Source organism: Cydia pomonella, chromosome 3 (assembly GCF_033807575.1).
Source record: "Cydia pomonella isolate Wapato2018A chromosome 3, ilCydPomo1, whole genome shotgun sequence".
NCBI classification, from domain to species: Eukaryota; Metazoa; Arthropoda; class Insecta; order Lepidoptera; family Tortricidae; genus Cydia; species Cydia pomonella.
The window spans coordinates 5611998-5639875 of record NC_084705.1 but is presented as its reverse complement, the minus strand read 5'-3'; the positions used below and the strand labels follow the sequence as shown (position 1 = coordinate 5639875).

General features: G+C 38.7%; 2 protein-coding genes across 54 annotated transcripts in view; one reads left to right on the top strand and one right to left on the bottom strand.

Moving 5' to 3' along the window:
• Nucleotides 1–894: 894 nt before the first annotated feature.
• Nucleotides 895–27506, bottom strand: LOC133515884 (cholinesterase 1). Of its 4 annotated transcripts, XM_061848453.1 has the most exons (13): nucleotides 27146–27506; nucleotides 20152–20320; nucleotides 16833–17026; nucleotides 14403–14467; nucleotides 14183–14320; nucleotides 13643–13924; nucleotides 13493–13562; nucleotides 13118–13267; nucleotides 10064–10285; nucleotides 2844–2984; nucleotides 1858–1992; nucleotides 1478–1661; nucleotides 895–1294 (listed from the first exon to the last, which is right to left on the bottom strand). In XM_061848453.1, the coding sequence occupies exons 1-13, from the start codon at nucleotides 27183–27185 to the stop codon at nucleotides 943–945; spliced, it is 2142 nt and encodes a 713-aa protein (XP_061704437.1). In that variant the 5' UTR covers nucleotides 27186–27506; the 3' UTR covers nucleotides 895–942. The 4 variants fall into 4 exon arrangements, with proteins under 4 accessions (XP_061704437.1, XP_061704438.1, XP_061704439.1 ...); XM_061848454.1 differs by lacking the exon at nucleotides 27146–27506 and having other exon boundaries at nucleotides 20152–21022; XM_061848455.1 differs by lacking the exons at nucleotides 20152–20320; nucleotides 27146–27506 and adding an exon at nucleotides 17655–17679.
• The window catches only part of LOC133515885 (protein tramtrack, beta isoform), a 526149-nt gene continuing 523489 nt past the window's right edge, over nucleotides 25219–27878 (top strand). For 26 of the 50 annotated variants that reach the window (XM_061848479.1, XM_061848476.1, XM_061848466.1 and 23 more), the window contains exons 1-4: nucleotides 25219–25377; nucleotides 25478–25713; nucleotides 25796–26353; nucleotides 26437–26511. In XM_061848479.1, the coding sequence (XP_061704463.1) occupies nucleotides 25503–25713; nucleotides 25796–26353; nucleotides 26437–26511 (844 nt within the window). In that variant the 5' untranslated portion in view covers nucleotides 25219–25377; nucleotides 25478–25502. The remainder of the gene's footprint in view (nucleotides 25378–25477; nucleotides 25714–25795; nucleotides 26354–26436; nucleotides 26512–27878) is intronic. The other 24 variants (XM_061848501.1, XM_061848500.1, XM_061848506.1 and 21 more) reach the window with 1 other exon arrangement.

Genomic DNA, 27878 nt, shown 5'->3' with positions numbered 1-27878 from the left:
TTTCATCGTAAGTGTTGCTAAATATTGATTTTGATGTCATTTGCCAAGATATTCAGCTGTTTTTCAGCATGCTGAATAGACGTGGATCGTAGGAAGGCCCTCAACAAGTTGGGACTGATCAAGAAACAGCGTTGTATGAGGGTAGCGCACGACCGGTCGTTGTGAGACCGACTTTGGGAGAAACCTTGGTCCATCATATATTTAGCATATACAGTTTGTATTTTCGATATAAAACTAGACGTAGGTTTTAGTGCTGCAAAACAATTCTGAATTTTTTTTTTTTATTTCGTGTTAACTACCAGAGCATAATTTGACGACCGGTCTGGCCTCGTGGGTAATGACCCTGCCTATGAAGCCGATGGTCCCGGGTTCAAATCCTGGTAAGGGCATTTATTCGTGTGATGAGCATGGATATTTGTTCTTGAGTCATGGGTGTTTTCTATGTATTTAAGTATTTATAATTATTTATATATTATATATATCGTTGTCTAAGTACCCTCAACACAAGCCTTATTGAGCTTACTGTGGGACTTAGACAATTTGGGTAATAATGTCCTACAATATTTATTTATTTATTTTATAATGAGTTTTTGAAAAAAATTCAAGCTGCAATGTATTTTGTACATCATGGTCACTTGTGACAGTTGTGACGTCGCGTCATTAAATGCAACGTTTTGAGTTAAAACAAAGTAGTGATACATTGCTTGCAGAATTATTTAGCATGGAAAAATAAAAGTCGTCCATTTTTGATAAAAAGCTATGAAAGTGGTGGTATCAAAAATACACGCTGTATAACTCTTTGCTTTCAGCAATCGATCCACCGGCGCTTTATATATTTTTTTATTATATGAAAATCGGTGCTTCTCCTTGTTTTGAGGTCGGTTAATAAACAAATTTTATTAACAAAATTTATTTCATTATTTTATTTTTCTGTACAAATTTTCAAAATCTAAAAGGCAGATTAGGGAAGTTCATGGAAGGTTTCTGCGTGGTAGTTTTTGGTTTCTGAGCCGTTTGTCGCTGACTCTGTCCCATGTTCCCTCCCACTAACCCCCCTAGGCCACCTAAACCTCCCAACGCATTGCCCCCGGGTTTGCCCAAACCTCCCAACGCGTTGCCCCCGTTGTTGCCTAAGCCGCCCAAAGGGTTGGGCACGTTGGTAGGCACCTGGATCGGGAGTTTGATGTCTGGAGTCACGATTGAATGCAGGTTAAGCAGGTTGCCGATGAGGTTCTTGCAGAGCGCACCTGTGAGACGATCGGCCATGTTGCCCCAGAGGCCCATTTGGCAGTATCTGGAGGAAGGAAGGAGTATAGATATAAATATAAATCAATAGCGAAAAATATTTTTCCAAAAAATTGTGATGTCGATAACTTGGTTGACGGAGATATATGTCAACAGTTTCAACACTGGGTATTATTCCTTGAAGTATTAAAGGAATAATACTTATGTTACTTATGCGTATTTTAATACCAACCTGAAGTCCTTATCAATCGTAACATCCTCGTTGATCTTCAAGAACTGCTCGTTGCCCTCCGAGAAGGGCAGGAAGCCTGCCAGTCCGGGTCTCCTAGAGTCGTTCTTGGCGTCGACTGGGGTCAGCTGGTGAGCAAACTTAGAGATGATGTTAACGAAGTTCTCCCGAGCACGCGCGTCCGAGGCTGGAATGGAAATCGATCCGTCAATCTGCTTTCTTACAAACGATTATAATATTATAATTATCGACTCGATAAATCTAATAGACAAGATATTATGTAGGCGAGTTTTTCATTTGTTACATAACAAATGAAACTGGAGTTGGTAATCCTAATTCTAATTACATATGTGCCGGCCATAAAAAAATAAAATTTAACCTACCTGACACTTCTCCGGTGATAGATTTGCCGTTCTCATCCAGAGGCTCGAATATGTAAGCCAACTCGTCTCCATGGGAAGGTCCTGGCTTCATTTTCGAAGTTGTCTCCCTTTTATTTCTAGTGTTAGAATCATCCTCTGTAATTAAGTAGATAGCTCAGCTTATAAAATGTAAAGCTAGAACGTTTTGAAAAATTACGATTAAGTTTACATTATTGAAATTGATACTAGAGCAAACGGTCGCTTTTCGGTGAAGGAAAACATCGTGAGGAAATCGGACTAATCCCAAAAAAGGCTTAAACTAGGCCTAGGTCAGATGGCAGTCGCTTTCGTAAAAACTAGTACCTACGCTCATTTTTGGGATTAGTTGCCAAGCGGAATCCAGGCATCCACGAGGGCCATGAGTCGTAATAAAATGCCGGGAGAACGCGAGGAAGATGATGATGACTTTGTAGCAAACGGTCATAAAAGATAATAATAATCGAAGGCCCGCCTTGGTTCCATTGCTTCACCCTATAACTCGCTGTATGCTGGTGGCTGTTCAACCACACAGTACTGCGTACCCTGCGTACCTCATAGTGCGTACGTGCTTGAAGCTCCATTGCTCCCTCTCTGGGAACAGTACATACTAAACAGTGTTAATGTTAGGCGCCCGCCTGTCTCCATTACTTCCGCTCTGGCTGGAACAGTACTAGATAATGTTAATGTTACCCGCGAGCGCCACACCGGGCAGGAAGTGTGAGCCCTTGCTGAGGTTGCCCACGTGCTCGAAGCTGTGATAGAGGTAGACGCCTACTTTGGCTCCATTATTCCCGCTCTGGTTGGAACAGTAAATACTAGACAGTGTTACCCGCGAGCGCCACGCCGGGCAGGAAGTGCGAGCCCTTGCTGAGGTTGCCCACGTGCTCGAAGCTGTGATAGAGGTAGACGCCAACTTTGGCTCCATTATTCCCGCTCTGGTTGGAACAGTAAATACTAGACAGTGTTACCCGCGAGCGCCACGCCGGGCAGGAAGTGCGAGCCCTTGCTGAGGTTGCCCACGTGCTCGAAGCTGTAGAGGTAGGCATGCCCGCCGCCTTGACTCCACTGCTTCACGCTCTGGTATGCGGGGAAGTTGAATAATGCGTCGCCTGTAAAATCGTATAATTATACAATCTCACAACGAGGAATCTTCTGGGTTCTAGTCTTGTTATATTATATCCCATCAAAAACATTTTCATGTAAAATGTTGCCAAGACCAAACCATAAGGCTCGCACTGTCAAAAAGTTATCAGATCTCCTGTAGAGCCAAGCTTCGAACTCTACAAGCTCTTCTAACCTTAGTCAAAATATATACTTGTATGGCTTGGCCGTTTTGCTACCGTCACATGGGCGTAAGGTGAAAAATTTATGCACTATTCATTATTTTTTATTATACAATACTTATTCATGTAGTTACTGTTTTTGATGGGATTTCACTTCTGTTTGTAAGTTGCTTATGACAATCATCCATCCTCTTATTTAAAGGGTTGGGGGTGACTTACTATTTAAAATCCCGAAATACGTATTTGGGGTCATCTTTTATACAATCTGCTTTATTTACTGATTCCCCATACAAACTTAACCCCTTTTCCCTCTAACGCCCTGTTCCTCCCCCTTTTCACAGTACCGGGGTCATTTTGGAGTTTAAAAATTATTGTATATCCTTTCCCGTAAAATAAAACTATCTACATACCAACTTTCAACTTAATCGGTTCGGCGGTTATTGATTCCCCATACAAAATTAAAACCCCCTTTTCACCGCCTTGGGGGCAAAAAATTTCATGTTTTGAATTTTTTTGTTGTTTGTGTATTAATACTATCCTAGATCCTACATACCAAAGTTCAACTTCCTGGGACTTCAGACCTGACGGTTTTGATGATCATCAGTGAGTGAGTAAGTCAGTGACGAAATCGGGTTTTTTTTAGATATGAACAAAATTTTAAGTATGAGAGCTATGCAATTGAAATTTTTTATGCTTAATAAGTCCTATATTATATCCCGTTAATTTTATTAATCTGGTACAATCCAAACTGAAATTATAATAATGGTTCAAAAAACGACAAAGCGCTTCGAGAAAAGGTATGTTGTGGTAGATTTTTTAAAGGTAGTGGCAGTAGTGTAAAACATATTAAAATAAAGTGTCTTGACACTCTGAACCAGTGGTAGATATGTTATACGCGCTCCAAAGTTGAAGCACTTAACTTGAGGTTATTGTACACTGTTTGTTAGTCGCGCCTGCCTGGCTAGGTACTAGATGTGTTTCTACACTACATAAAATAGTACATTACGATACAAGTGCGAAAAATAGGAAATTCGAAACGAGTGGCGATAAATTAAAACACGACCGAAGGGAGTGTTTTAAATCGACACGAGTTGCGAATTACCTATTCGCACATGTATCGTACAACGTTTTACAGTACATATGGCCCTTTAAATGTTCGACACAGTAACGTAATATGCTACTTCTCGCACTAGTGCTATAAAGTAGCCCCATATGTACTGTAAAGGCCATTACGGCTTTCTCTGAATCAGAGGTTTCCTTTCGCAGAATTAATCTTTGTGTAACAGAATTAATCACCTACATTTTGATAGAGATAAAATTGAATCTTGCTTTTGGAAATATTCCATTAAATATAATGAAAGGGTCTTTTTGCCAGTAATCAGCCCCTTGAGTACCAATACACCCTTTAAGTACCCAGTGTCCAGGCATCCCATTTTAATGAGTCCTGTGATCTGTGTCCAGTGGCCAGCCACAAAAATCATAAAGAAGCTAGCTCCATAGACCGATCACATTACTTAATATACTTAATGGGTAAGTTATGCGAAAAACTAATTCAATCAAGGCTACTAGGCACAATCGACAAGTTGCAACCGCCATTTCAACATAGCTTTACCAGATTCAGAGGAACCGCCACTCAGATTCTACGCACTGGTAAAATAATAACGGATGCTCTGGCACCTGGGTAGAGCATATCGATGATAAGCACAGACCTAAAAGCAAAGCGTTTGATTCTATTAACCACAAAGGTCTGATAAAAAAACTGCAAAATGCCGATGTCCCTGTCAACATTATAAAAATACGAGGTCTCAAGTGTCCCAGTACGCCGATGACGTATGTATCTTAACTAGAGCAATGAACCCCGACCACGCCACCACGAGAGCTGAATGGGCAGCCGATGCTATTGTGAACTATTACAATAGATGGGGCCTTAAATGCAACGTAGAAAAAACAGAATGCATCTTGTTCACGAAAAGAAATAAATTCAAACCTACGGTTAAAATAAAAAACCAGACATTCACATATAAAAACAAAATATTTGGGAGTCATTTTCGATAATACCCTCAAAATGAACCCACATACTGACAAAGTAGTCAAGAAACTAAAACAGGTAAGAGGTGCCCTGGGACCCATCATCGGCTTCCACGCCAAGACAGATCTTGAGGTCAAACTAGCCATAATTCAAGCCTGCATCCTTCCCATCATGGACTATGGAGTGGTACAGTTACTATCCAGGTACAGTAACTCGAACCTACAAAAAATCGAGGGGCAATATAGAATGGCGCTTAAGAGCGCAGGTCAATTCCCCCGACGTCTACCTACGGAGATGCTCTGGGAAATAGCCTCCGACCTGAACTACAAAATGCTAGCAAAGATCGCATCGCTGGGAATAGAATGGCGCACGGAGAATTTAACCCATTGCTAAAAAATAATAGAATAGGAGAAATAGAATATACTATTAATAAAGACATGAGACGTAGGCCTCGCGGCGCGGCGGCTCCTCGTCCTCTTAAAATTAAATAAAATTGATAAGTGTAACATATAAAACACAAAAGTGTGACATGACACCTTCTGCTCACACAGATCTTTTTAGACATAAGTTAGCTGACACAATCCTGCGGGAACTAAAAGATGTACACACTACACACTAATAGATAATAAACGATTTCTCATTCTCATTGGCCAGCCACAGGGTGACTACTGGGTATTTGATGTATTTCAATCAAATAAAGTTCTAATAATGTAAATATTTAAATGTACTGGATTTTACGACTTACAATTCATTTGAAAAAAAAAATTGAATCCTATGGTCAGCCTCCCTCGGCTGACTTCTGGGTTTACGACCTTTTTGAAATCCCCAGCCAGGGGAGGGGCAGTGTTGTGGATTATGCTAGATATTTTTTTTTAATTAAGCTATTTTTCAATGAATAGTTTCTCAATCTATAATATCACCTACTTTTCGTATGAAAATTAGAAAAACTTTGGTAATTACAGCCAAAAATAAGCAAGAAAGGCTGACCACTGGTGCATGGCTGACCGCGGTGCCTTTACCCTATTACGCTTTACTGCCCGTGGAAAGCCGGGGCAGGGGTTTGGCACCATGTGCCTCCTATATCCCTAAACATAAGAAACGGCTCAGCAAGTCATAGCTGCAATATAAGCATATTTTTAAAGGTTTTTCAATTCTTTTTTTTAGGGGTTGCAAGAGCTGGAATATCGTTGGACGAAATCGTGTTGACCAAATGTATCGTGTTGAAAGGAGATTATGTAGAGATGAATAATCAATAAAAACTTTCAAATATATCAGTTGGTAACGCATATACTTAAACAAAAACCGGCCAAGAGCATATCAGGCCATGCTCAGAGTAGGGTTCCGTAGTTACTCTTCCATCACAATAAGCTAAACTGGAGCTTAAAGTATAGTAGATTGTAAACCAAGGGTGAACTGTGAATGTACATCTTTTTACTATGAAGGGGAAACTTTTTGCGATTACTCAAAAATAGCTAAACTGATCGTGTCCGCTATAGTTTTCATTTACTTAATGTCTTTCTTAAGCTATACTTCTACGATTTTTTTCATATTTTATGTAGAGTCAAACTCGTAGCAAGGCTACAGTTGCACTACATCAAATTAGTAGTTTTCGAGAGGAAATACTTGAGTTGCTTGAGGAGTTGAGGATACAGTCAAATTACCAAAAATATTATGGGACCTTGGAGGTAACTCCTTTCAAACAAAAAAAGAATTACTCAAATCGGACCAGGGGTGTCGGAGTAATCGGTGAACATACCACATTAAAATAATCATTATCATCTTAAAAAAATCATCATCATCAGATCCACTTCATCAAATAGATCGTTTTTGAGAGAAAATGCTCGATTTGCTTAAGAAAACACCAAAATCAACATACACGTGCCTTTAAAAATGAGGAGTTCCCTCAATTCCTCATGGATCCCATCATCAGATCAGAACCAAATTAAAATGGGATCAACTTGAAGATACATAACTTCTTTCAAACAAAACAAGAATTACTCAAATCGGACCACGGGTATCGGAATAATCGGTGAACGTACATAAAAAATAGCTACAATCGAATACAGAATCTCCTCCTTCTATGAAATTGAAATCGGTTAAAAAACTGCCCTTTTTAGGGTTCCGTAGCCAAATGGCAAAAAACGGAACCCTTATAGATTCGTCATGTCTGTCTGTCTGTCCGATTCTGTCACAGCCACTTTTTTCCGAAACTATAAGAGCTATACTGTTCAAACTTAGTAAGTGGATGTATTCTATGAACCGCATTAAGATGTTCACACAAAAATAGAAAAAAAAACAATAAATTTTGGGGGTTCCCCATACTTAGAACTGAAACTGAAAAAATCTTTTTTCATCAAACCCATACGTGTGGGGTATCTATGGATAGGTCTTCAAAAATGATATTGAGGTTTCTAATATCATTTTTTTCTAAAATTAATAGTTTGCGCGAGAGACACTTCCAAAGTGGTAAAATGTGTGTCCCCCCCCCCGTAACTTCTAAAATAACAGAATGAAAAAACTAAAAAAAATATATGATATACATTGTCATGCAAACTTCCACCGAAAATTGGTTTGAACGAGATCTAGTAAGTAGTTTTTTTTTTAATCCGTCATAAAATTTTAAAAAAAAAATTTTTTCATCAAACCCATACGTGTGGGGTATCTATGGATAGGTCTTCAAAAATGATATTTAGGTTTCTAATATCATTTTTTTCTAAACTGAATAGTTTGCGCGAGAGACACTTCCAAAGTGAAAAAATGTGTGTCCCCCCCCCCTGTAACTTCTAAAATAACAGAATGAAAAATCAAAAAAATATATATGATATACATTACCATGCAAACTTCCACCGAAAATTGGTTTGAACGAGATCTAGTGAGTAGTTTTTTTTAATACGTCATAAAATTTAAAAAAAAAAAATTTATCAAACCCATACGTGTGGGGTATCTATCGATAGGTCTTCAAAAAAGATATTTAGGTTTCTAATATCATTTTTTTCTAAACTGAATAGTTTGTGCGAGAGACACTTTCAAAGTGGTAAAATGTGTGTCCAAAGTGGTAAAATGTTGAACAAGATCTAGCAAGTATATTTTTTTTAATACGTTCAAATGGTACGGAACCCTTCATGCGCGAGTCCGACTCGCACTTGGCCGCTTTTTTTTTCCTCAATGCCACTGACTTATGTTCTTCGGTTCAGCGGTTATACATAAAATGCCAAATATCAAAATAGCCTTGATAAATTGACAACGATGTAAAAACTATTACGCACTGGCTTACGTGAGCGAATAACTCGCGAACGCGAAACGGCGCGGCGCGGCGCGGGTCAATAAATCATTTAATACCTATGGAAGCATTGACATATTATACTGAGGACGGCCTTACGGGCAATAAGAATGGGGCCAGTACAGCTACAGCGGTGTCACGCACACGAATTCGAGCCAATCGTGCAGTCTAACACCACAACGCATTTGGTTGATGAGTTCGCATCACGCGCGCGATTGGTCGCAACTAGGTGCGTGCGTTAGACTGCACGATTGGCTGGAATTCGTGAGTGACACCACTGAACTTACACCATTCTTAGTGCCCGTAAGGCCCGTCCTTTGATATATGTCAATGTATGGAAGTGTCCCACGTGGGCGATCTTGTTGCGAACGCGAATGCTGTGGGTCGCCGCTCCGCGCCGCGCCGCTTCGCGTTCGCGAGTTATTCGCTCACGGTAGCCGCTGCGTTAGAACTGTTAGAAGGCAGCAACATAAAACATTGTATAGTATAGACCTCGTTTAGACGGTCAATGAGGGCGGCTTATCATACTTACACGGCTTTTGTAGAAAATGTTCAATCACATATTTACAGGAAGGAACTGGCACAGGAAGGAGAAAATCTGAGAAATCAATAATTTTGTATCCCGGGAAACTGCTGAAAACTATTTAGGGGCATCTCCCTCACTTTAAAACGGTTGCCATTGCCAATTTCCGAAAAATAATTATATCAAAACAAATCAGACATCGCTTGCATTTCGATCCCAATTTATTCGTCCTCGAGGATATAATTTGAAATTTTTCAAATTCCAAAGGGCCCCTTTGTTAAAAAGGGAACAAAAAATGACTACCTGGGGCTGGCAGGGGATAACGAAATTATCCACCCTAGTTTAGGGCTTTCAAAAAGCCCTTTTGAGCTCACCCCTCGCCCTTGTCGGCCAGGCCAATACAAGGAGGGTTGATTTTAAGGTAGAATTATTACTTTTGCGCAACTGTGGTACGTTATTATTACTTAAAGAGTCATCCAAGAAACGTAAAAAGGTAATTGCATAATAAAATTTAAATTTTAGGTTTTGATAATTAGCTTTCCTCCTCCAGTAAGTTAATTCTGAATAAGTAGGATGAGATTATTTTTTATTTTATCTACTTACCGCAACCTTCCTAATCCTAAAGTAATTACGGGATATTAGTCATTCGGTAGGTAATTTTTATCAGGCGTTACTGCATTATGTCGCGGTCGGAGTGGTCGGACTGATAACAGGTTATTAGTAAGTATATTTAGTAAAGTTTTCTTGGTTCGTCGGATTGCGGACTGCTCTGAAATATGTAAGTGTATTAGTGTATTGAGAAAGTCTTCAAGTAGGCATGTCGTGTCTGTGTTATAACGTACAAACGAGACCAAGGATTTTACCTAGCTACCTATTCCATCCGACACCATGTGTTTAAACATTGCCTGCAGCGGCTGCAGCTTCGGCAATCTGTATAAATTCGGACCATCGACAACTTCGGAACTTCTGAAGAGATATCGAATATGACAACCCTAGAATGTCTAGTATAAATTTATAAGCGTTCTGTCTAGCTGTAAATGCTAGACATAATTACTCTTTATTTTACACATTACCTGTAGCCTCAGCTATCTGTATCAGCCCATCGACAACGTTAAAAGTGCTGTCGAACAGCGTATGGTAGTAGTCGAGCTGCGGCAGTCCCGCAGGCAGCTGACTAGTCAGATCAGGGATCAGTCCTCGGACATCGGACACGACTCCACGGAGCCCACCGATCAACTCGTTCTTTATGAAGTTGAGGTCGTTTAGCTTGTTGGTTAAGAAGCCTGCGTATTTGCCTGGAACAAGTGTAACAGTTTTAGTTGACCGTTTGTTGCTATGGAATTTATGCAGGCGTTTAATAAGTTGATAAAAACATTAGACCTATAGGTACTCTATACTTCACATACCACCCATATCAGCTTTAATTCCATTGGCGCTAAAATGGTATTACTTAGTTTGCGATAATGTTTAAATAAATTGTCGTAGGTAAGTACTTAAAAATATTTCGCTTCGTGGAGCCTTTTTTATAGACATACATAACATGATTACGTCATAAAAGATTTTAAAAAATGTACTTTGTTTATAATATCATTTATGTTACGCCATTAATTCGAGTCAGCATGGATGGCTTGTATTTCACAAAACATGACGAAGTATAGGTATCGTTTCCAAGCAAAGGGTCCCACTTTGTCGCTTGCCATAAGGACGCTTTGACAGGTTATTCGTATAAAGATACAAGCAAATCTCGTCCTATTGGTAAGCAACAAGTGGGACCTTTCACTAGACTTTGACACGTATATTTTACCTATGTATAGTATTTGTAGTGTAGAGGGTACTTTTTTTTAATTTTTTTTTTTTCGTTTGTAGTTATTGGTGTGAGTCAAACGGCCCTCGCTAGAATTACGGGCGGCCGGTTGCTCTTTGTTTCGTAGGTACTGTCTATTGTTGTGGTTATTGGTGACTATGTAGTAGCATTTTGGTGAGACTGGCCCCCGATGTTACGGGCGGCTGTGTTCGAAATTTTCAAGTTTTCGCCTTGATAGGCGGCGCTAAAAGTGCGATCTGGTAAGTTATGTTTCTATGTTTTGTTGAAGGTCTTAGTGTGTCTTGGTTTGTGTGTGATAAATGAGTCCAGCGTGTCTTCTTTTTCCATTATTTGTTTTACGTTGAAGGGATCTATGCTTTGGTATTTTCCACAGATTGTCTCGTGGACGCATCTGGCATATGTTTGGACAGTATTTAATTATTTTTTTTTTTATTACGAGCATTGGCAACTAGGCCATCAGCTCAAGCATGAAATACAAAAGTAACATAAATACTTTACTTATAACTAATTCACATAAAAATGAGACACGAATCTAATAGTTACATGAGATATTTACAATATTTACAAACTACCTATAGTATGAGTAACAAATTGATAGATTACAGGATGTAATTGTGGATATTTCAAAAGGCCCTGTAATTGAATTTGGCAGAACTTGCAAACCAGTATCCATACACATAGCAACAAACAATAACCTTTGTAAATTAAATGAAGGACAATGGAAAAAAAAAATGTTCAAGATCACATACATCAAAATTACAATGTGCACAAACAGCAGAATCACTTAGCTCTAATCTAAAAGACAGTATTTAATCAAGTGTTCGATGGATTGTTTGGTCGTTTCAGATATGTTCTATTGTAACCATGGCCTGTTAGGATTTGTGTTAATTGAAAAGTGATGGTTGTATGCTTACGAAGAAGTTTAATATCGTCTAGAGTAGGTAACCAGTTTTTGACATGTTTTCCTGTAGTGCTCTCGGTGTGTGTATGTTATGTTATGTTAGGTGTAATGTATGAGGTACTTCGGATTTTTGTTTTGTGGTATGATAGAGGGAAATAGTCGTAATCTGGTTGTTTGCGTAACGTAGCCGCATGCTTGGCCGTGTCAATAATTATAGAATCGAGAGTTAATTATCAGAATGGAAATCATACAACAAATCCATATTTAGATCCAAAGGGTCTAGCTGGCTAAGGAAGGAGAAGTGGCCCCTGTGACGAATATCGGATTTTTATTATGTCATTTGTTATCTTATATTATAATATAGAAACACCTTAACTTTCAGCCCCCTATCTTGAACCGTCACCGAGATAATGTCAATAACGTCATTTAATGGACACATTTTTCAGTATTTTTTCGTTTGAACTATATAAGATAGAGCAATCAAACCAAATCATAGCTACAAAAAATGAGTAGGAGTAAAACTCAGATTTTAAAAAATTAATTCCCTGAAAAAAATAACGATTAAAATGTCAGAGATTTTTTTGACAGCTCTTGAGAAACTTTTTACTGGACAACCCATTATCAATAAGTGAATTTTTTGACATAACTGTATAATTTATAATTGCATAATGATTTGACATTGTGTTTGCTTATTCTTGATATTATTTGACGATCCTTTTCAGGTGAAAATTTTCATATATATATATTATTATTGAAATTAATTTATTTGGATTATCTTGTTATTATTTAAGTTTATTTCTGACGATCACAATATAGATTCTTATAAATTGACATTGATGTAATTTGTACTGTAATCATATGTTGTGAAATAAATAAATCTAAATCTTTTCAACAAGTATTTGTAAAGGTACACCTATGGAAAAAATCACATAAACTGCAAATAGTATAAGCTACTACCATACGAAAAATCAATTCAATATAATTGGAGCAACATACTTAAAAAAAATTAAATGTTAACGAAAGCATTTAATTATTAAAGGCGTCTGTCATTTTGAAGGAGATTTTCTGTTTAAACGAGGATTAATTTCGTTGCCTAGCAACAGAGAGAGTTTATTTTGAACTTTTGCGATCTGCTCATTATGAGATCTGCACATTTTGCGATCTGCTCATTATGAAATCTGCACATTTTTCGATCTGCTCATTATGCGATCTGCACATTTTGCGATCCGCTTATTTTAAGTACGTAGCGACATATTTTGCGACTTGGACATTCTGCTATGTATCCCTATCTCGGCCCTAGGTTCGAAATGTATTAAATTTAATTGGCTATGGCTACATATATTAACAGATCCTTCAGTATGAACTTCCAGAGCACGAGAAATTAAAATGGTTGTATTTTACCTTGTACTGCACGTGCGGTCTCAGCAGAGACTACGCCAGTGAGCATTGGCACCCGTTTGGTTTTCTTATTTAGCGCATCGGCAGGTTGCTCCTCTACGATCGGCGGTAGACCCCTTAGGTCTTCCTTGCCTTCTACGCGCGCACCCGCTCCTGAAAAATTACGCCATATTTCATTAACCATGCCGGATACCATCATCTGACACAAAGATATTGGGAGCTGTAAAGAGCCGAATGCTCTGTGTTTTCAAAAAAGAGAAACATCATTTCTGGGGCTGGTAAAGAAGCTGGCGGGAGCCTGCTGCGAAGGCGAACACCTGGCGCGACGCAGTTATTAGGTAGCAATCAAGATATACTAAATATAGTTGTGTTACCTACCTGACCGGCCAGAGATATCCTGTAAGAATTTTTCCGTGTCTACCATACTCATACTTATTTCCGAGTCCGCCTGAAATGATGAATTTGTGAGTTGGTTATAATCAAATGAAAACTAATGATTTCATCAGATAAATAAAGCTACGTTCTCACCAAAACGATCTTCTCCGCCGGTATACTCCTCAAACATAAAATCAATCTCTCAGGCGGAGACTCGGGACAGTTGGTCTCCTTTGCCAAAGCTTTGGCATGGCTGGCCGGGTCTGTCCTCACAGCGCCGGGGGACAGCGGAGTCCCGGACAGGGCGATGACACCGGTTGCCGCTCGGCCTTCGGAGGACATCGCCATAAGAGACGCGGCGCTACCGCCGGATCCCTGACCCATTACGACTATGCGCTTTTTGTCGCCGCCGAAGAATTCAATGTAGTCGTTAATCTAAAAGAAATGTGTAATAGAAGGTATAATTAATATACCAGCAAAAAGATTAAGTTAAGATAACAGTTTTAAGTCAAGTTAAGATATTTTTAGGAACTTCGAAAATACATCAAAGTATACGCTATGATGTATTTTTGTATAACAATAATTCTACAGCCAGAGTACCTAAAGGGTCCAAATGCTTAGCTTAAAATTCGATTTGAAAATAATGGGTTTCATACAAAAGATGGGTTAGGAAACTTTATCACTAGTCCTTACCCACGCCATAGCTGATCGCAGATCAAACAGCCCAGCGTTTCCCGAGGCATCTCTCTCACCCGTACTCAGATATCCAAGGGACCCCAGCCGGTACTGTGCTGACACGATGATAGTGTCCTTCTGGGCTAAATGCTGGCCCTGTGGAGAAGTAAAACTATTTTACCGCCAGGCTCAGGAGGGGAGGAAAGTAATACCTATATATTAGGTAGAATATACTTACACCATAGGCAGAAGTTGACCCTGTTCGGTAATTGCCACCGTGAATGTAGAAGATGACGGGACTACCTGTGAATAAATTACAAATTATAAAATTGAATAAATTAACTAATGAGTAATGATAGTCTTAAGCTAGCTGTTTACCAGTATATGGTTCTTCGGAGGCCAGGGTTGTGAGTAGGGTTCCCAACCGTACTATATTATAGAGTATTGTACTATATTTTGGCTCTCTATACTATATACTGTTGAAAAAATATATAGTACGCTAAAATACTATATTTCCGACATCCTTCTAATTTGTTCAAGATCGATTATTAATTTAATTCTAATCAAATAAAATTATTTCAAGTATGAAGACAAAATGGCGTGAGGAGTGCAACAGAGCTGACATAAATTTAATAATAACCGGCCAAGAGCATGTCGGGCCACGCTCAGTGTAGGGTTCCGTAGTTACTCTTCCGTCACAATAAGCTAAACTGGAGCTTAAAGTATAGTAAATTGTTAACCAAGGGATGAAACGGTACCTTTCACCCGAGTTAAACAAATAGGCAAATTTGCATAATCAGTACCTAATTAAAGTAAGTCTTTTTACTATGAAGGGAAAACTTTTTGCGATAACTCAAAAACAGCTAAACTGATCATGTCCGCTATAGTTTTCATTTAATGTCTTTCTTAAGCTCTACTTCCACGATTTTTTTCATATTTTTTGGACCTATGGTTCAAAAGTTAGACGGGGGGGGACACAATTTTTTTTTCTTTCGGAGCGATTATCTTTGAATATATTCACTTTATCAAAAAATGTTTCTTGAAAACCCCTATTACTTTTAAAAGACCTTTCCAACGATACCCCACACTCTAGGGTTGAAGCGAAAAAAAAAATTCACCCCCACTTTACGTGTAGGGGAGGTACCCTAAAAAAAATTAAATTTTTAGATTTTATTGTACGACTTTGTCGGCTTTATTGATTTATATATCCATGCCAAATTTCAGCTTTCTAGCACTAACGACCACGGAGCAAAGCCTCGGACAGACAGACAGACAGACAGACAGATAGACAGACAGACAGACAGACAGACAGACAGACGGACATGGCGAAACTATAAGGGTTCCGTTTTATGCCATTTGGCTACGGAACCCTAAAAAGTGAGCTATTAAATTGTCATAAATATTCAGTATGAATGTTCTGAATCGTTTTCTAGTTTTAATTAGACATTACTAAAAAGTGCACAAAGCTCAATAAAAAATATAAATTTAAACTTTAAATAAATATTGTTATTAAAAATATTTTTTTTGAGATGACGAGTGAGCAGTTTTACATATATGACTAACTGATGATCATGCCATCAGTCTGCTGGAGTCTAGGAATAGGATGATTTTGACAACAGAGAGTGGTCTACACAAAAGAAATAGTTAAGAGGCCGTTATCGATTTTAGTCGCAACAAATTCATAGATTTAGTCGATGCAATTGTACAACTTCTGTTAACTATTAGAAATAACAAGTACTGGTTTCTATTAGCGCGTCTTGTAATCTTTTTTTTTTAATAGACTCATTTAATTAGTAATGATTGTTTTTCTGATAGACGTTTAGGTAAACGCGCGTAAATCACAGATTTTGTTGATCTTATTTGTAAATTTCGTAAAGTTTGGACTGCTAAAAATGGTAATTTTGTATTACACATATCCTGTACTTCAACTTTAATAAACTACATTTTTGCTATTATAAATTTGAATTTAGTTATTTGAATGAAAGTTAGACGTAATCAATTTTCTCCAGAACTAACTTCAAAACAAGTGACAATTTCTCTGAAAATCTTAATTTCAACGTAATTTTGATACTTAAACAATCTACAACATTTGCTAAAACTGTTCTTATACATAATTTTGTATAATTTACTACCATAGTTTTTTGATGAATTTTTGAAAACTGTCGCTTCTCGTCACATATTACCGGGGACGCACGCTTGCGACCTCATTATTAAAAGGCAAGATGAGAAGACGTAACCAATACTTACAATTTCAACGACTAAATCTATCAATTTTACTTTTTTGCTCTAAAATCGTTACCATAACTAATCTTAACAGAGTGCTAGTAAGTACCTATGATTAAACGTATATTACACTTATGTTAAGCATTTTATCTAAAAGTACTATATTTTTTGAAATGGACTATATTTTTAATGCCATATTCTGGAAAATACTATATTCCACCAAAAAAGAGTTGGCAACCCTAGTTGTGAGTGCCGGGTGACAGTAGCGGCAGTTGTATAGAGTACAGACATGTTAACAAACTAACCTTCCTCCTCTCCTGGCACCTTCGGCGAAAACACATTGAGATTTGAGACACAAGCAATCCTTTCGAAGATGAATCGACCAGGGTTGCAATTGTCAAGTTGGGAAGTAGCGGGAGTTGTATAGACATGTTAAAAAACTAACCTTCCTCCTCTCCCGGCATCTTCGGCGAGAACACATTGAGACACAAGCAATCCTCTTGGCCGATGATTCGGCCAGGGTTGCGAGTGTCGGGCTGGATACAAGGCGGGCAATAACGGGTGGCGTTGACGTCTCCTGTCAGCATGCGACGCACCGGACGCTGGAAGCGCCGGGGGCCCACGGGCGGCTCGGCATATCTGAAACAGTTTTATTCTGCTAAGAATGACTCACACTAAAACGGTCCGGGTCCGACCCGAGGCGTCCGACACTTATTTTTCTATAGAAAGAATCACGTGACCATCAAGGCACAGTATCAAGGCTCGGAAGAAAACAATCTACAAAGGAATGAAACGAAGTGCCAGATGCCTCATCGGGTTATTCCCACTATTTACCACCAACTCAGTTTGGTGGTAACTAGTGAGATTTTTTTTCCCAGTAGTTACCACTGGTAAAAGGTGGGATTTTTTTTCCCAGTAGTTACCACCAAAATGTTGTTAAAGTTAAAAAAATCCCACCTTTTACCACTGGTGGGAAAAAAAAAACCCAGTAGTTACCACTGGTAACAACTTGATGGTAACTAGTGGGAATAACCCACCTCATCACTTAGTTTACTCTTTGGCCTCTCGTCTCGAATCCCGACCGTTCTGCCGATCTAGATTACGTTGATTATTAATTCATGACATCTAATATAATATTTTATTTTTTCACTTTGACTTTGACTTCGAAAAACATATTATAACATAATGGCGACATTGGCGACTCCGTGGATTCTAGAACCACGGCGATCATCCAAAAGTCCCAAGCCTAATTATTATTATTACTTACCTATCAAAAACCTATGCTGTTCTTTATTTAGTTACCTCACTCAACTGGTGAATTATTATTGTCAAAAATATTCGTTAGTACTAATCAGCTGTTGATAAATCATGGATTGATGGTGTACCTAATTAAATTAAAAAGCGGCCAAGTGCGAGTCGGACTCGCGCATGAAGGGTTCCGTACCATTTATGACGTATTAAAAAAAATCTACTTACTTGATCTCGTTCAACATTTTACCACTTAGGACACACATTTTACCACTTTGGAAGTGTCTCTCGCGCAAACTATTCAGTTTAGAAAAAAATTTTATTTGAAACCTCAATATCATTTTTGAAGACCTATCCGTAGATACCCCACGTATGGGTTTGATGAAAAAAAAAAATATTTTTTATTTTATGACTTATTAAAAAAACTACTTACTAGATCTCGTTCAAACCAATTTTCGGTGGAAGTTTGCATGGTAATGTATATGATATATTTTTTTTAGATTTTTCATTCTGTTATTTTAGAAGTTACGGGGGGGGGGGGGGACACACATTTTTTCACTTTGGAAGTGTCTCTCGCGCAAACTATTCAGTTTAGAAAAAAATTATATTAGAAACCTAAATATCATTTTTGAAGACCTATCCCTCGATACCCCACACGTATGGGTTTGATGAAAAAAATTTTTTTTTTTAATTTTTATGAAGTATTAAAAAAAAACTACTTACTAGATCTCGTTCGAACCAATTTTCGGTGGAAGTTTGCATGGCAATGTATATCATATATTTTTTTTAGATTTTTCATTCTGTTATTTTAGAAGTTACGGGGGGGGGGGGGGGGGGGACACTTTTTACCACTTTGGAAGTGTCTCTCGCGCAAACTATTCAGTTTAGAAAAAAAATATATTAGAAACCTCAATATCATTTTTAAAGACCTATCCATATCCATAGATACCCCACACGTATGGGTTTGATGAAAAAAGATTTTTTGAGTTTCAGTTCTAAGTATGGGGAACCCCCAAAATTTATTGTTTTTTTTTTCTATTTTTATGTAAACATCATAATGCGGTTCATAGGATACATCTACTTACCAAGTTTGAACAGTATAGCTTTTATAGTTTCGGAAAAAAGTGGCTGTGACAGAATCGGACAGACAGACGGACATGACGAATCTATAAGGGTTCCGTTTTTTGCCATTTGGCTACGGAACCCTAAAAACGGAAGTTTTACAGACTTGCATTCTGTTTTAGCAACTTAAGCTGTCGTATCAGAGCGAGTCTGACAGGAACTGCTTATCGCAGCTTCCGCTCGACCCGTCTGACATTGGATGATGCACAAACACGAACATATTTTTCTGTTTATTCTGGACTAAAAATAGTTTACAAAAAATACTGCTTTTCTTATGGCCTCGGATTATCACAACCTCGATACTCTCGAATATCTCGATAGCTCAGCTTTTTAGCGATGGCTTCATCAGTATACTATACTCTACGCGTCACTTACTCGTAAGTGCAGTTTTCAGTTTAAAATTACAAGGTCTAGACCGCGGGCCAGGAGCATATTTCGTCAGTCATCGCCTCCCGACTGATACTTTGTCAGATGATAGTTTAGATGCTGTTTTAAATTTTAAAAACCGTCAGCCGGTTGTATCACGGTGGAATAACCGTTAGCTGTAAAATTAACATGTAAAAAATATGCGCCTTACCACTTCATGTGCGGCAAAGTATGCGTAATGTGTAAATTGCGTAATCCGTTGATGGCTTTTCAGGCGTTTACGCTTGACGAAATGCTAACATAAAATGGTATACCGCTTATTATGTTCATGCGACCAGCTGATGTTCTTACCATCGCGATATAACCGGCTGACTATTTTTTAAATTAACAATAGCATCTGAACTCTCATTTGACAAGGTATCAAACGGGAGGCGATGACAATTTTTTTTCGTTTTACGTATTTCGTTCATTGCCATTCCTCAACCCACCAACGGAGCGGCAGCTGACGTCCACGAGGGTTCATCATACTCAGCCGTTAACCCGGTTAACCACTACACGAGTTTTCGGCCGGGATGCGATTGGTCATGGAAATCAGTTCCTGGCTCGCGGTCTAATCTGCGCGTCTACCGGAAATGTGTGAGGATGCGCAGCGAGGAATGTTGTGTATGTGTTTGTTAAGATGAGAACCAATAGAAAATTACTAACTAGAGCTGCGCTGAGCGAAGATAGGTTCTTAACAAACATATCCCTAGCTGCGCATCCTCACACATCTCTAGGGGAAACGCAGCTTAAGTATGTCTCACATTTTCACAAGTCGACTGTAGGTATGTATTTAATGTACCTACCTGCTCATTCGCTGAAGAATCTAGTTACTATAGTTCTGTCTAGGAACATACTGGGATGAATTGACTGTGAGAATACCAACCAATTACAAATAGTTATGTTATGATAGTCCTGTAGCATTTTTGACCAACGCTGCTAGGCCATTTTCTATATAAGTATATATATTAAAAAGCAATGAAACTTACTTGATGCCCATGAAACTGTAATATCCAAGCTTATCATTCTTGATCCCTTCAAGTCTCGCGCTCCTTCCATACTTCTGCACGAAGACCACCGCAGAATCAGGCTCTGGCGGCGCCGCTGGAGCACCTCCTACCACGGCTTCCACAACCACAGGGCTACTCAGTAGGGTTCCTAGTGCGCACCACAACATAAAGAGCATGGTAGACAGGTGTCAACGCCAAGAAAAGTCACATATACAAAACCAGGATATACAGAAAAGGGTAGTCTAATGTTTAATTTGGTTGGTGTAAGAGCGAAGCTTACACTATGACATATACATGGCTAACTGAGCTGGGTGGCGGAAACGGGAGTGATTACAGGAACCGAGTTATCTGAGATGTGTCGGTGTTTTATGCTGTGACATAAGGGTTGTTTTTGCTTAATTCGTGTGGCTAAGGGCCCAATCACACTTGCCGAGATTGCGCGAGCACGCAACGATTTCGCTGCGTAATAAATAAGAATATAATATACCGGGAGTTTTTGAAAATACGTTGCGCGCTCGCGGCGAACTCGCTGCGCGCTCTCCTCGCTATCAACTCGCTCGCAAACCACCAGTGTGATATGCCTAATAATTTGGTTGATGGGTTAAGTATATAAGTTAATATCAGGGAGACGGAGCTTTGCTCGGAAAACATATAAAAATACAAAAATGCCCGTTTCCCCAAACATAAGACCTAGCTTGATCGTTTTTTCGCCTCTAAATACACCCTTACATCGTTAGAGCCGTTTCCGAGATCCCCGAAATATACACCCCACTAATATAACCCGACAGATTTTAGGCACGCATTCCTCAGGTCATTATTATTATTTCCCATCACAAAGTTATTTATTTACTGCACTGTTGATTTGTTTTATCATTTATCAATATTTTCTTGGATAGGAACCCCTATTTGGGTATAGGCCTCCTCCAGTTTAATCCAGTTTTCTCTATCTTTAGCTTGGTTTCCTGAGGTCATAAGGAGCCCTAAAATTTAATATGACTTTGCTAAGTTACAACTTGTTTCAATCAAGGTTTCGGGCGCCATATCCATGCCACCGTGACAACCTCCTTAACCCCATCTCACGTGTTAACTGTGTAACATATTTAGGTCTCAAAGTAGATTAACACTTTTCTTGGACGCACCATGTAGATTTTATTTATAACAAACTCAGAGTATTATTAGGAAAATTTTATTATCTAAGATTTAAAGTTCCTTTTTTTTGCATATCCTAAAGTATTTATATATATCCTTAGTTGAATCTATAATTGGTTATGCTCTTGACTGTTACGGATTAACAACTAAAACTAACTTAAACAAATAGATATATTAACAAATTTTAACGCAGTTTTACCTAATATTTCCGTTCATTCCAAAATATCCCTCACCCTTTTAGGCTCACCAATTTTTGACCAATCAATCGCACCCTTTATTAACTGTAAATTAAATGTATTCAATAACACATCAGACCTTCTATTTAAAATAAATCCCCATATGGCCCTTTTCATTATCCGTTTTTGCTTATTTACACCCAAATTCATGTCTTTACTCCGCAGTTGGAAATTTCCGTCCATCTTGTCTTCAATCGACTCCTCTCTTCAATCAACTCTTTCCAAAACTCTCAACATTCATCTCGATACCAGTTCATGGAGCCAAGCGGTTCTCCCCATGAGGCTTGGTGGACTGGGCGTTCGCACTTCGGGCAGTTCGGCTCTACGCGCATTCCTGGCTTCTGTATACGGCTCGCTGTCTCTCGTTGGTATTATTCTAAACCTTCCTCAGATACCTGACGATGAGATAGCCGACCTAAAGGAGGCCAGGGAGGCCTGGTGTGAGTCGTGTCCGGTTGCGGACATCCCAGTCGCCCGTCACATTCAGCGGGCTTGGGACTCCCCCCGCCTAAAAGCAGCCCATACCACACTTCTCCAGGATAGTCCGGACGACTTCGAACGTGCCCGAATTCTAGCCGTATTAAGCTAGACTTTCGTGGCTAGCGGCCGGTGCGACAGTCGCGCGCGGCTGACGCTCGCGACAGTCGTATCTGCCGCGCGTCAGTAATAATCAGTATGAAACCAATGGCGCCACTTTCGAGGGTAGCGGCTCGAGTCGCGCGCGGCTCGCGTCAGTAGCGACAGTCGCGAGCCGCGCGCGGTCGTGTTCGGTTGGTCTGTGTATGACGCGTGACGCGCGGTCAAAAATGGCGAACATTGCATTATTTTCTTTGCAAGAAGAAGAAATTCTTATCAATTTGGTAGCGCAGCATACTTTTTTATACGACCTTTCTTCAAAGGATTATAACTTCTCTTCGGGACAGATTGTTTTATGTTTTTGGTTTGATTTCGTCATATATTAAAGACAAAACAAAATTAAATTGCCTTTTATTTAATCGACAATACTTACTGAATTTCTCTTCATCAGATTTTAAGTGTCTCTCTATCTAAATACGATAAAATCCTTCATCATTTCTGTTCCAGAAAATTGGTTCAATTGGACTTCTTTGCTTGAAATAATGTAACAATAGCAAATCGTCATGCTCTCCTTTTCCTAGCATCGCTAGCAAAATATATTTTACAGTACATATGGGGCTACTTTATAGCACTAGTGCGAGAAGTAGCATATTACGTTACTGTGTCGAACATTTAAAGGGCCATATGTACTGTAAAACGTTGTACGATACATGTGCGAATAGGTAATTCGCAACTCGTGTCGATTTAAAACACTCCCTTCGGTCGTGTTTTAATTTATCGCCACTCGTTTCGAATTTCCTATTTTTCGCACTTGTATCGTAATGTACTATTTTAGAAGTCATTGAAGATCTCACAAAACTGCACTGGACGGACACTCACCAATGCCAGTGGCCGCGACTGACGCATCGGCCGCGACCCATGAAAGTCTGGAGCTCTGCATCGGCCGCGCGCGTCAGCCGCGCGCGACTGTCGCATCGGCCGCTAGCCACGAAAGTCTAGCTTCAGCCCCCGAGTCGGGTCATTGGCTGCTGGCGCTGCCTTTCCGTCAGATAGGCACCGTTTTGGACCCAAGTATCTTGAGATAGCTATATGCTTAAGGCTTGGGTCCAAAATATGTGTGTGGATGGGGTGTTTTTTTTATGATTACGTTTTTTTTGTGTTAATTTTAATTTATTTGTAGTTTTAGCTTATTTAAGTTATTTTATATTTATGTTTTAGAATTAAAGAAAAACGTAAATATTTTAAATGCTTTTAAAATTATTCGTGCATGTACGTATCTTTTTCTATTGGAAATAAAAGGCTTAAATAATAAATAAAAAATAATAATGATAATAATATTTATGTTATTAATCTTAACAGAGTGCTAGTAAGTATGATTAAACGTATATTACACTTATGTTAAGCATTTTATCTAAAACTACTATATTTTTTAAAATGTGCTATATTTTTAATGCCTTATTCTGGAAAATACTATATTCCACCAAAAAATAGTTGGCAACCCTATCCCCATCCCCACCCTTTTTTTTGTAACCACCCGTAGATTGGCGATTATTGATTTTAATAAAATGGTAGATATGTTTTCTTAAAGGGCTTTAATTGTGCTTTCAAATGATACCAATATTGATAATATTTGCTTGAAACTAATTTTGCGCGAGGTGCGATTTTTTTGACGCCGAGTGTACAACATATTAAAGAACAATCCGAAAATTATTTTTTTCTTAATTTCGTTCTTATAAGCGACTTGCTCTAATCAAAGGCAGATTCTTTACGACCTGGAAGCTGGAAGTCAAATAAACCGTAACTTAATTTTAAAGAATAACACCTTGTGATATAATCATCATTTATGTAACTTCCAATGGGAACATACTTAAAATTAGTTTCCAACTTCTTTTAACGATTTCTCAAAAGTGCAATTTTAACATGTGTAGGTTTGATGTTTTTTTTAGTAGGGTCATGACTCTTTTTGTATGAGATAGCTCATTTAACGTAGATTTAGGAACCATACTTAAAACAATAGAACATGTACTAAGGCAACCTAAAAAAAAACATTATTGCGTAGGTAGGTATGTACCACTTTTTTCCCCAGCTATGCAATAATACAATGAATTTTCCCCAAAGAATAATATTTATTTCATGTAGCAACATTATTGTGGAATATAAATGTATTCAGATTAGAACGTTATTTGTATAAGCACAAAGTCTATTTTGTAATAAACCAAGGGTAAAGAGCTTCTAAGCTGTAGTTGTTTCAAGTTTGCGGCGTCAAACGCTGATGGTGGTTTAAATAATACTTTTTACTCAACATTTTATTTCGTGTATGAAGATTATTTCTTTTTGGATTGTGTTAATTGCTACGGTATGAAAATATATTATTATGTGGCATGGAAAATTATTATACTTAGTAGAGAGTCCGTGTAGTAACTTAATGTTTTATTTACAAATTGTTAATTGTTTTTATCTTACACACAATTAACAGAATATACAATGTTAGTGATAGAAATATTTACGTTAGTATTTTTGTATTCATATTATCATCTCGAGAAAATGAAGATGCGACAACGCGAGGAAGATGAGATGACTATATCGAGAAAATATAATTTAATTAATTATCCTTATTTCCATGAAAACTATACTATTTCAGTAATTGTTTTTATAAAAGTCAGTTAATACCTTTTACAAGCCATATTACAAATAAGGATTTTTTGTTTAACCTCGTCGTCTTGGCGTTATAAATTATAAGTATTATAACTTATAATACTTAAATAAGTTCCCGTATAAAGACCAATGTCAATGATTAGTAATTAATCGATAGTAAATAAAGTATTACTATTTATGAACAATAAACGTCAAAATACAAATTCCTGAAATATATTCCTATGCCTCGTCCGGCTACAACCTTTCAACAAATGGCAGCGAAACATTATTTTACTTAATTCGTTCTTTTCATATTGTACGATCTTATTTTATGTGGAATTTAATATTATAACTATTGCACTACTTTTTATTTAATTTTAATGCGTATTTTGGCAAATTTTGAATAAATTGTTTTTCATCCCATATTGTGGAATCTCCCCACTCCTGTGACGACACAGTATACGTCGCGTTTGCGTCATCATACCGTGAACAGCGCTCAAACGGGGAGGACGTGGGATGAACAAGTGTGCAGTGCATTATTAGAAACATTGTTTTATTTTTTTCAAATGTTTCTAATATCGGAATTATAAAGTACAAAGTATTAGGATAGGTAAATATCTATTAAGAGTGAAGTTTTCATTTATAATTACTTTATAGTGCCTGTAGTTATTTAAGTGGGTTTTGTATTAAATAGTTTGTTCTTGTTTCAGGGTTCAAGAAATATACGTCGCCATCATGGCGTCGGACGAACAATTTTCATTATGTTGGAACAATTTCCACGCGAATATGTCAGCAGGCTTTCACGGCCTGCTGTCGCGTGGAGATTTAGTAGATGTCACATTAGCTGCCGAAGGCAGGCTATTGCAGGCACACAAATTAGTCCTATCAGTATGTTCTCCCTACTTCCAGGAGATGTTCAAAATGAACCCAACTCAGCATCCAATAGGTAAGGATCTTCTAATATTTTCGTTTTTGATAGTTTGTTTATTTATTAAACAGTGTACTAATGAAGTGTTTTTCTATTGCAGTATTTTTAAAAGATGTTAGTCATTCAGCGTTAAGGGACTTATTACAGTTTATGTACCAAGGTGAAGTTAATGTTAAGCAAGAAGAGTTAGCGTCGTTTATTAGTACTGCGGAACAGCTTCAAGTGAAAGGTTTAACCGGTAATCAAAATGAAGAAAGTTCCACGCCATCCAAACCAAAGCCGACCTCAAGGCCAGGCCCGAGGTCGTCACAACAAAGGCAATCTGTTATGACTAAGTTAGAGACTGATTTAGATTCTAAGCCCTCCTCAACTCCAGTAGCAATTAAGCGACCAAATAGGCCATCAATAGCATCAAACAATTCGTCATCGTCACAATCTGGACCTGTGAAACGAAAATGTGTGGACCCATTAGAAGCCGGACCATCTGGATCAGCTAAAGAGGAATTCGTTACGATACCTGACGAAGATGAAAACAACGCTGTGGCACCCAAAATGGAACCCGAATTTGTTAATGAGAGTATGTGGGATGATGACGATGACGGAACGAATAATGATGAAACAAATTTCGGCGAAGATGACTCTAACATGGAAATGACTGGTAAATATTTACTTTCTTTTATAAAAAAATATTTTACTATTCATAGGGGTATATCTATTCAGTTAAATTTGTTGTTGTTACAGGATTCGATGGCTCGACGACTGGCGATGGCAATTTGACTGGTGGTGCGGAAGGTGGAGCTGTAGGTGATGCGCAAGGTAGGTTTGCACACTCCGGTTAAACTGGTCGGGCAGGGCATATTATCTTTAGGCATGGTATGTCGCGCCCGATCGGCTAGATATGATAAACCTCTTTAATTTTATAATTTTAATGAACTTCAAACTTGCTTAAGGTTTATCATATCTCTAGACGTAGAATGAAATTTGTAAGTTAGCCTAAGTAGTTGTAGTTAGTAACGTAAATTGCCTGTTGCAGATTTGTTTCCTATTTCTTAACTATCCTTCAATATGTTGAAGAATAGTTTGTATGGGTACGTGAAATTGTTGTGGTATGAACTTTGTGGTAATTGTTAAAGGTACATATGGTAGTAGGTAAATGGTATTGGTAAGAGGTAGGTTTCTTCGAATTGGTATGCCGTATAGGTATTAGGTCCTGGTACAGGTATGTATAACAAGGCCATCCTTTGATGTAGCCAAGGCTTTCATCAGAAGATAATATAGCCAGAGTTAATTTATGGTAAAACCCATGGCGCGTCGGTGAAGCTAGATTTCATTTATGAATCTGGCTCTACCGATGCTTCCCGTCAACTCTAATTGAAAATTCTTGTTCTGGTTCCTGGACAGCAACAATTTTCGATTTCTGCAATTGCTTCAGCGTTACTTTTATACTGGCCGGTAAATTGGGGTAATCTGGTTTGGTAAAAGCTGGCCATACACTTGCGCAGTTCCTGCAGTGCTAGTTTACGGCCAACTCTGGCGTGCGAGTGGGACCGCTGTTATTAGCGGTTTATTCATCGCGCAGTAGATAACTTGCGTCAGTAGGCGGGTCCACGGCGAGCAAGTACGTGAGTTTCCTCTAACCGGCCAGTGTAGACTTGCCACTGCAGAGGCGAGGCGCTCGGGCAAGGTAAACTCGCGCCGCCTGCCTAGGCACGTCTACACTGGCCGGTTTGTGCGTGAGGAAATTGCCTCGCGCGGTATGCTCGCTTTGTGGGCCCGGCTCAACTAGCCCTAGGCTACGTACGCACTAAGCGGCTAGCTTAAGAATGTATGAAACTGCAACTATAAATAATGAACGCACTAAGCGGTCCGCCGCAACCGCACGCGGCTGGCCGCATAGTGCGTATGGGGCCTTTCACTGGCGTCCGTCTAGTTTTTGCTTGGCGCAACTGCTCAGCGTCACGCGTGGTCGCCAACGCTCGAGACTAGCGAGTTGGCCCCCCTTACGGGGCCGTTAAGAAATTTCTTTCAGATCTATTGAACGCGAACAAGGGGTCCAGACTTCGTACGATTTTGCAGTTTGGAATGTAATTAACTGGTTTGTAATTCGAAATAATACGCTTAAGGGCCCACGCTAGCTGACGCGGGTGCACGGAGCGGACGAGCGGGTTAACGAAAAATAGTAT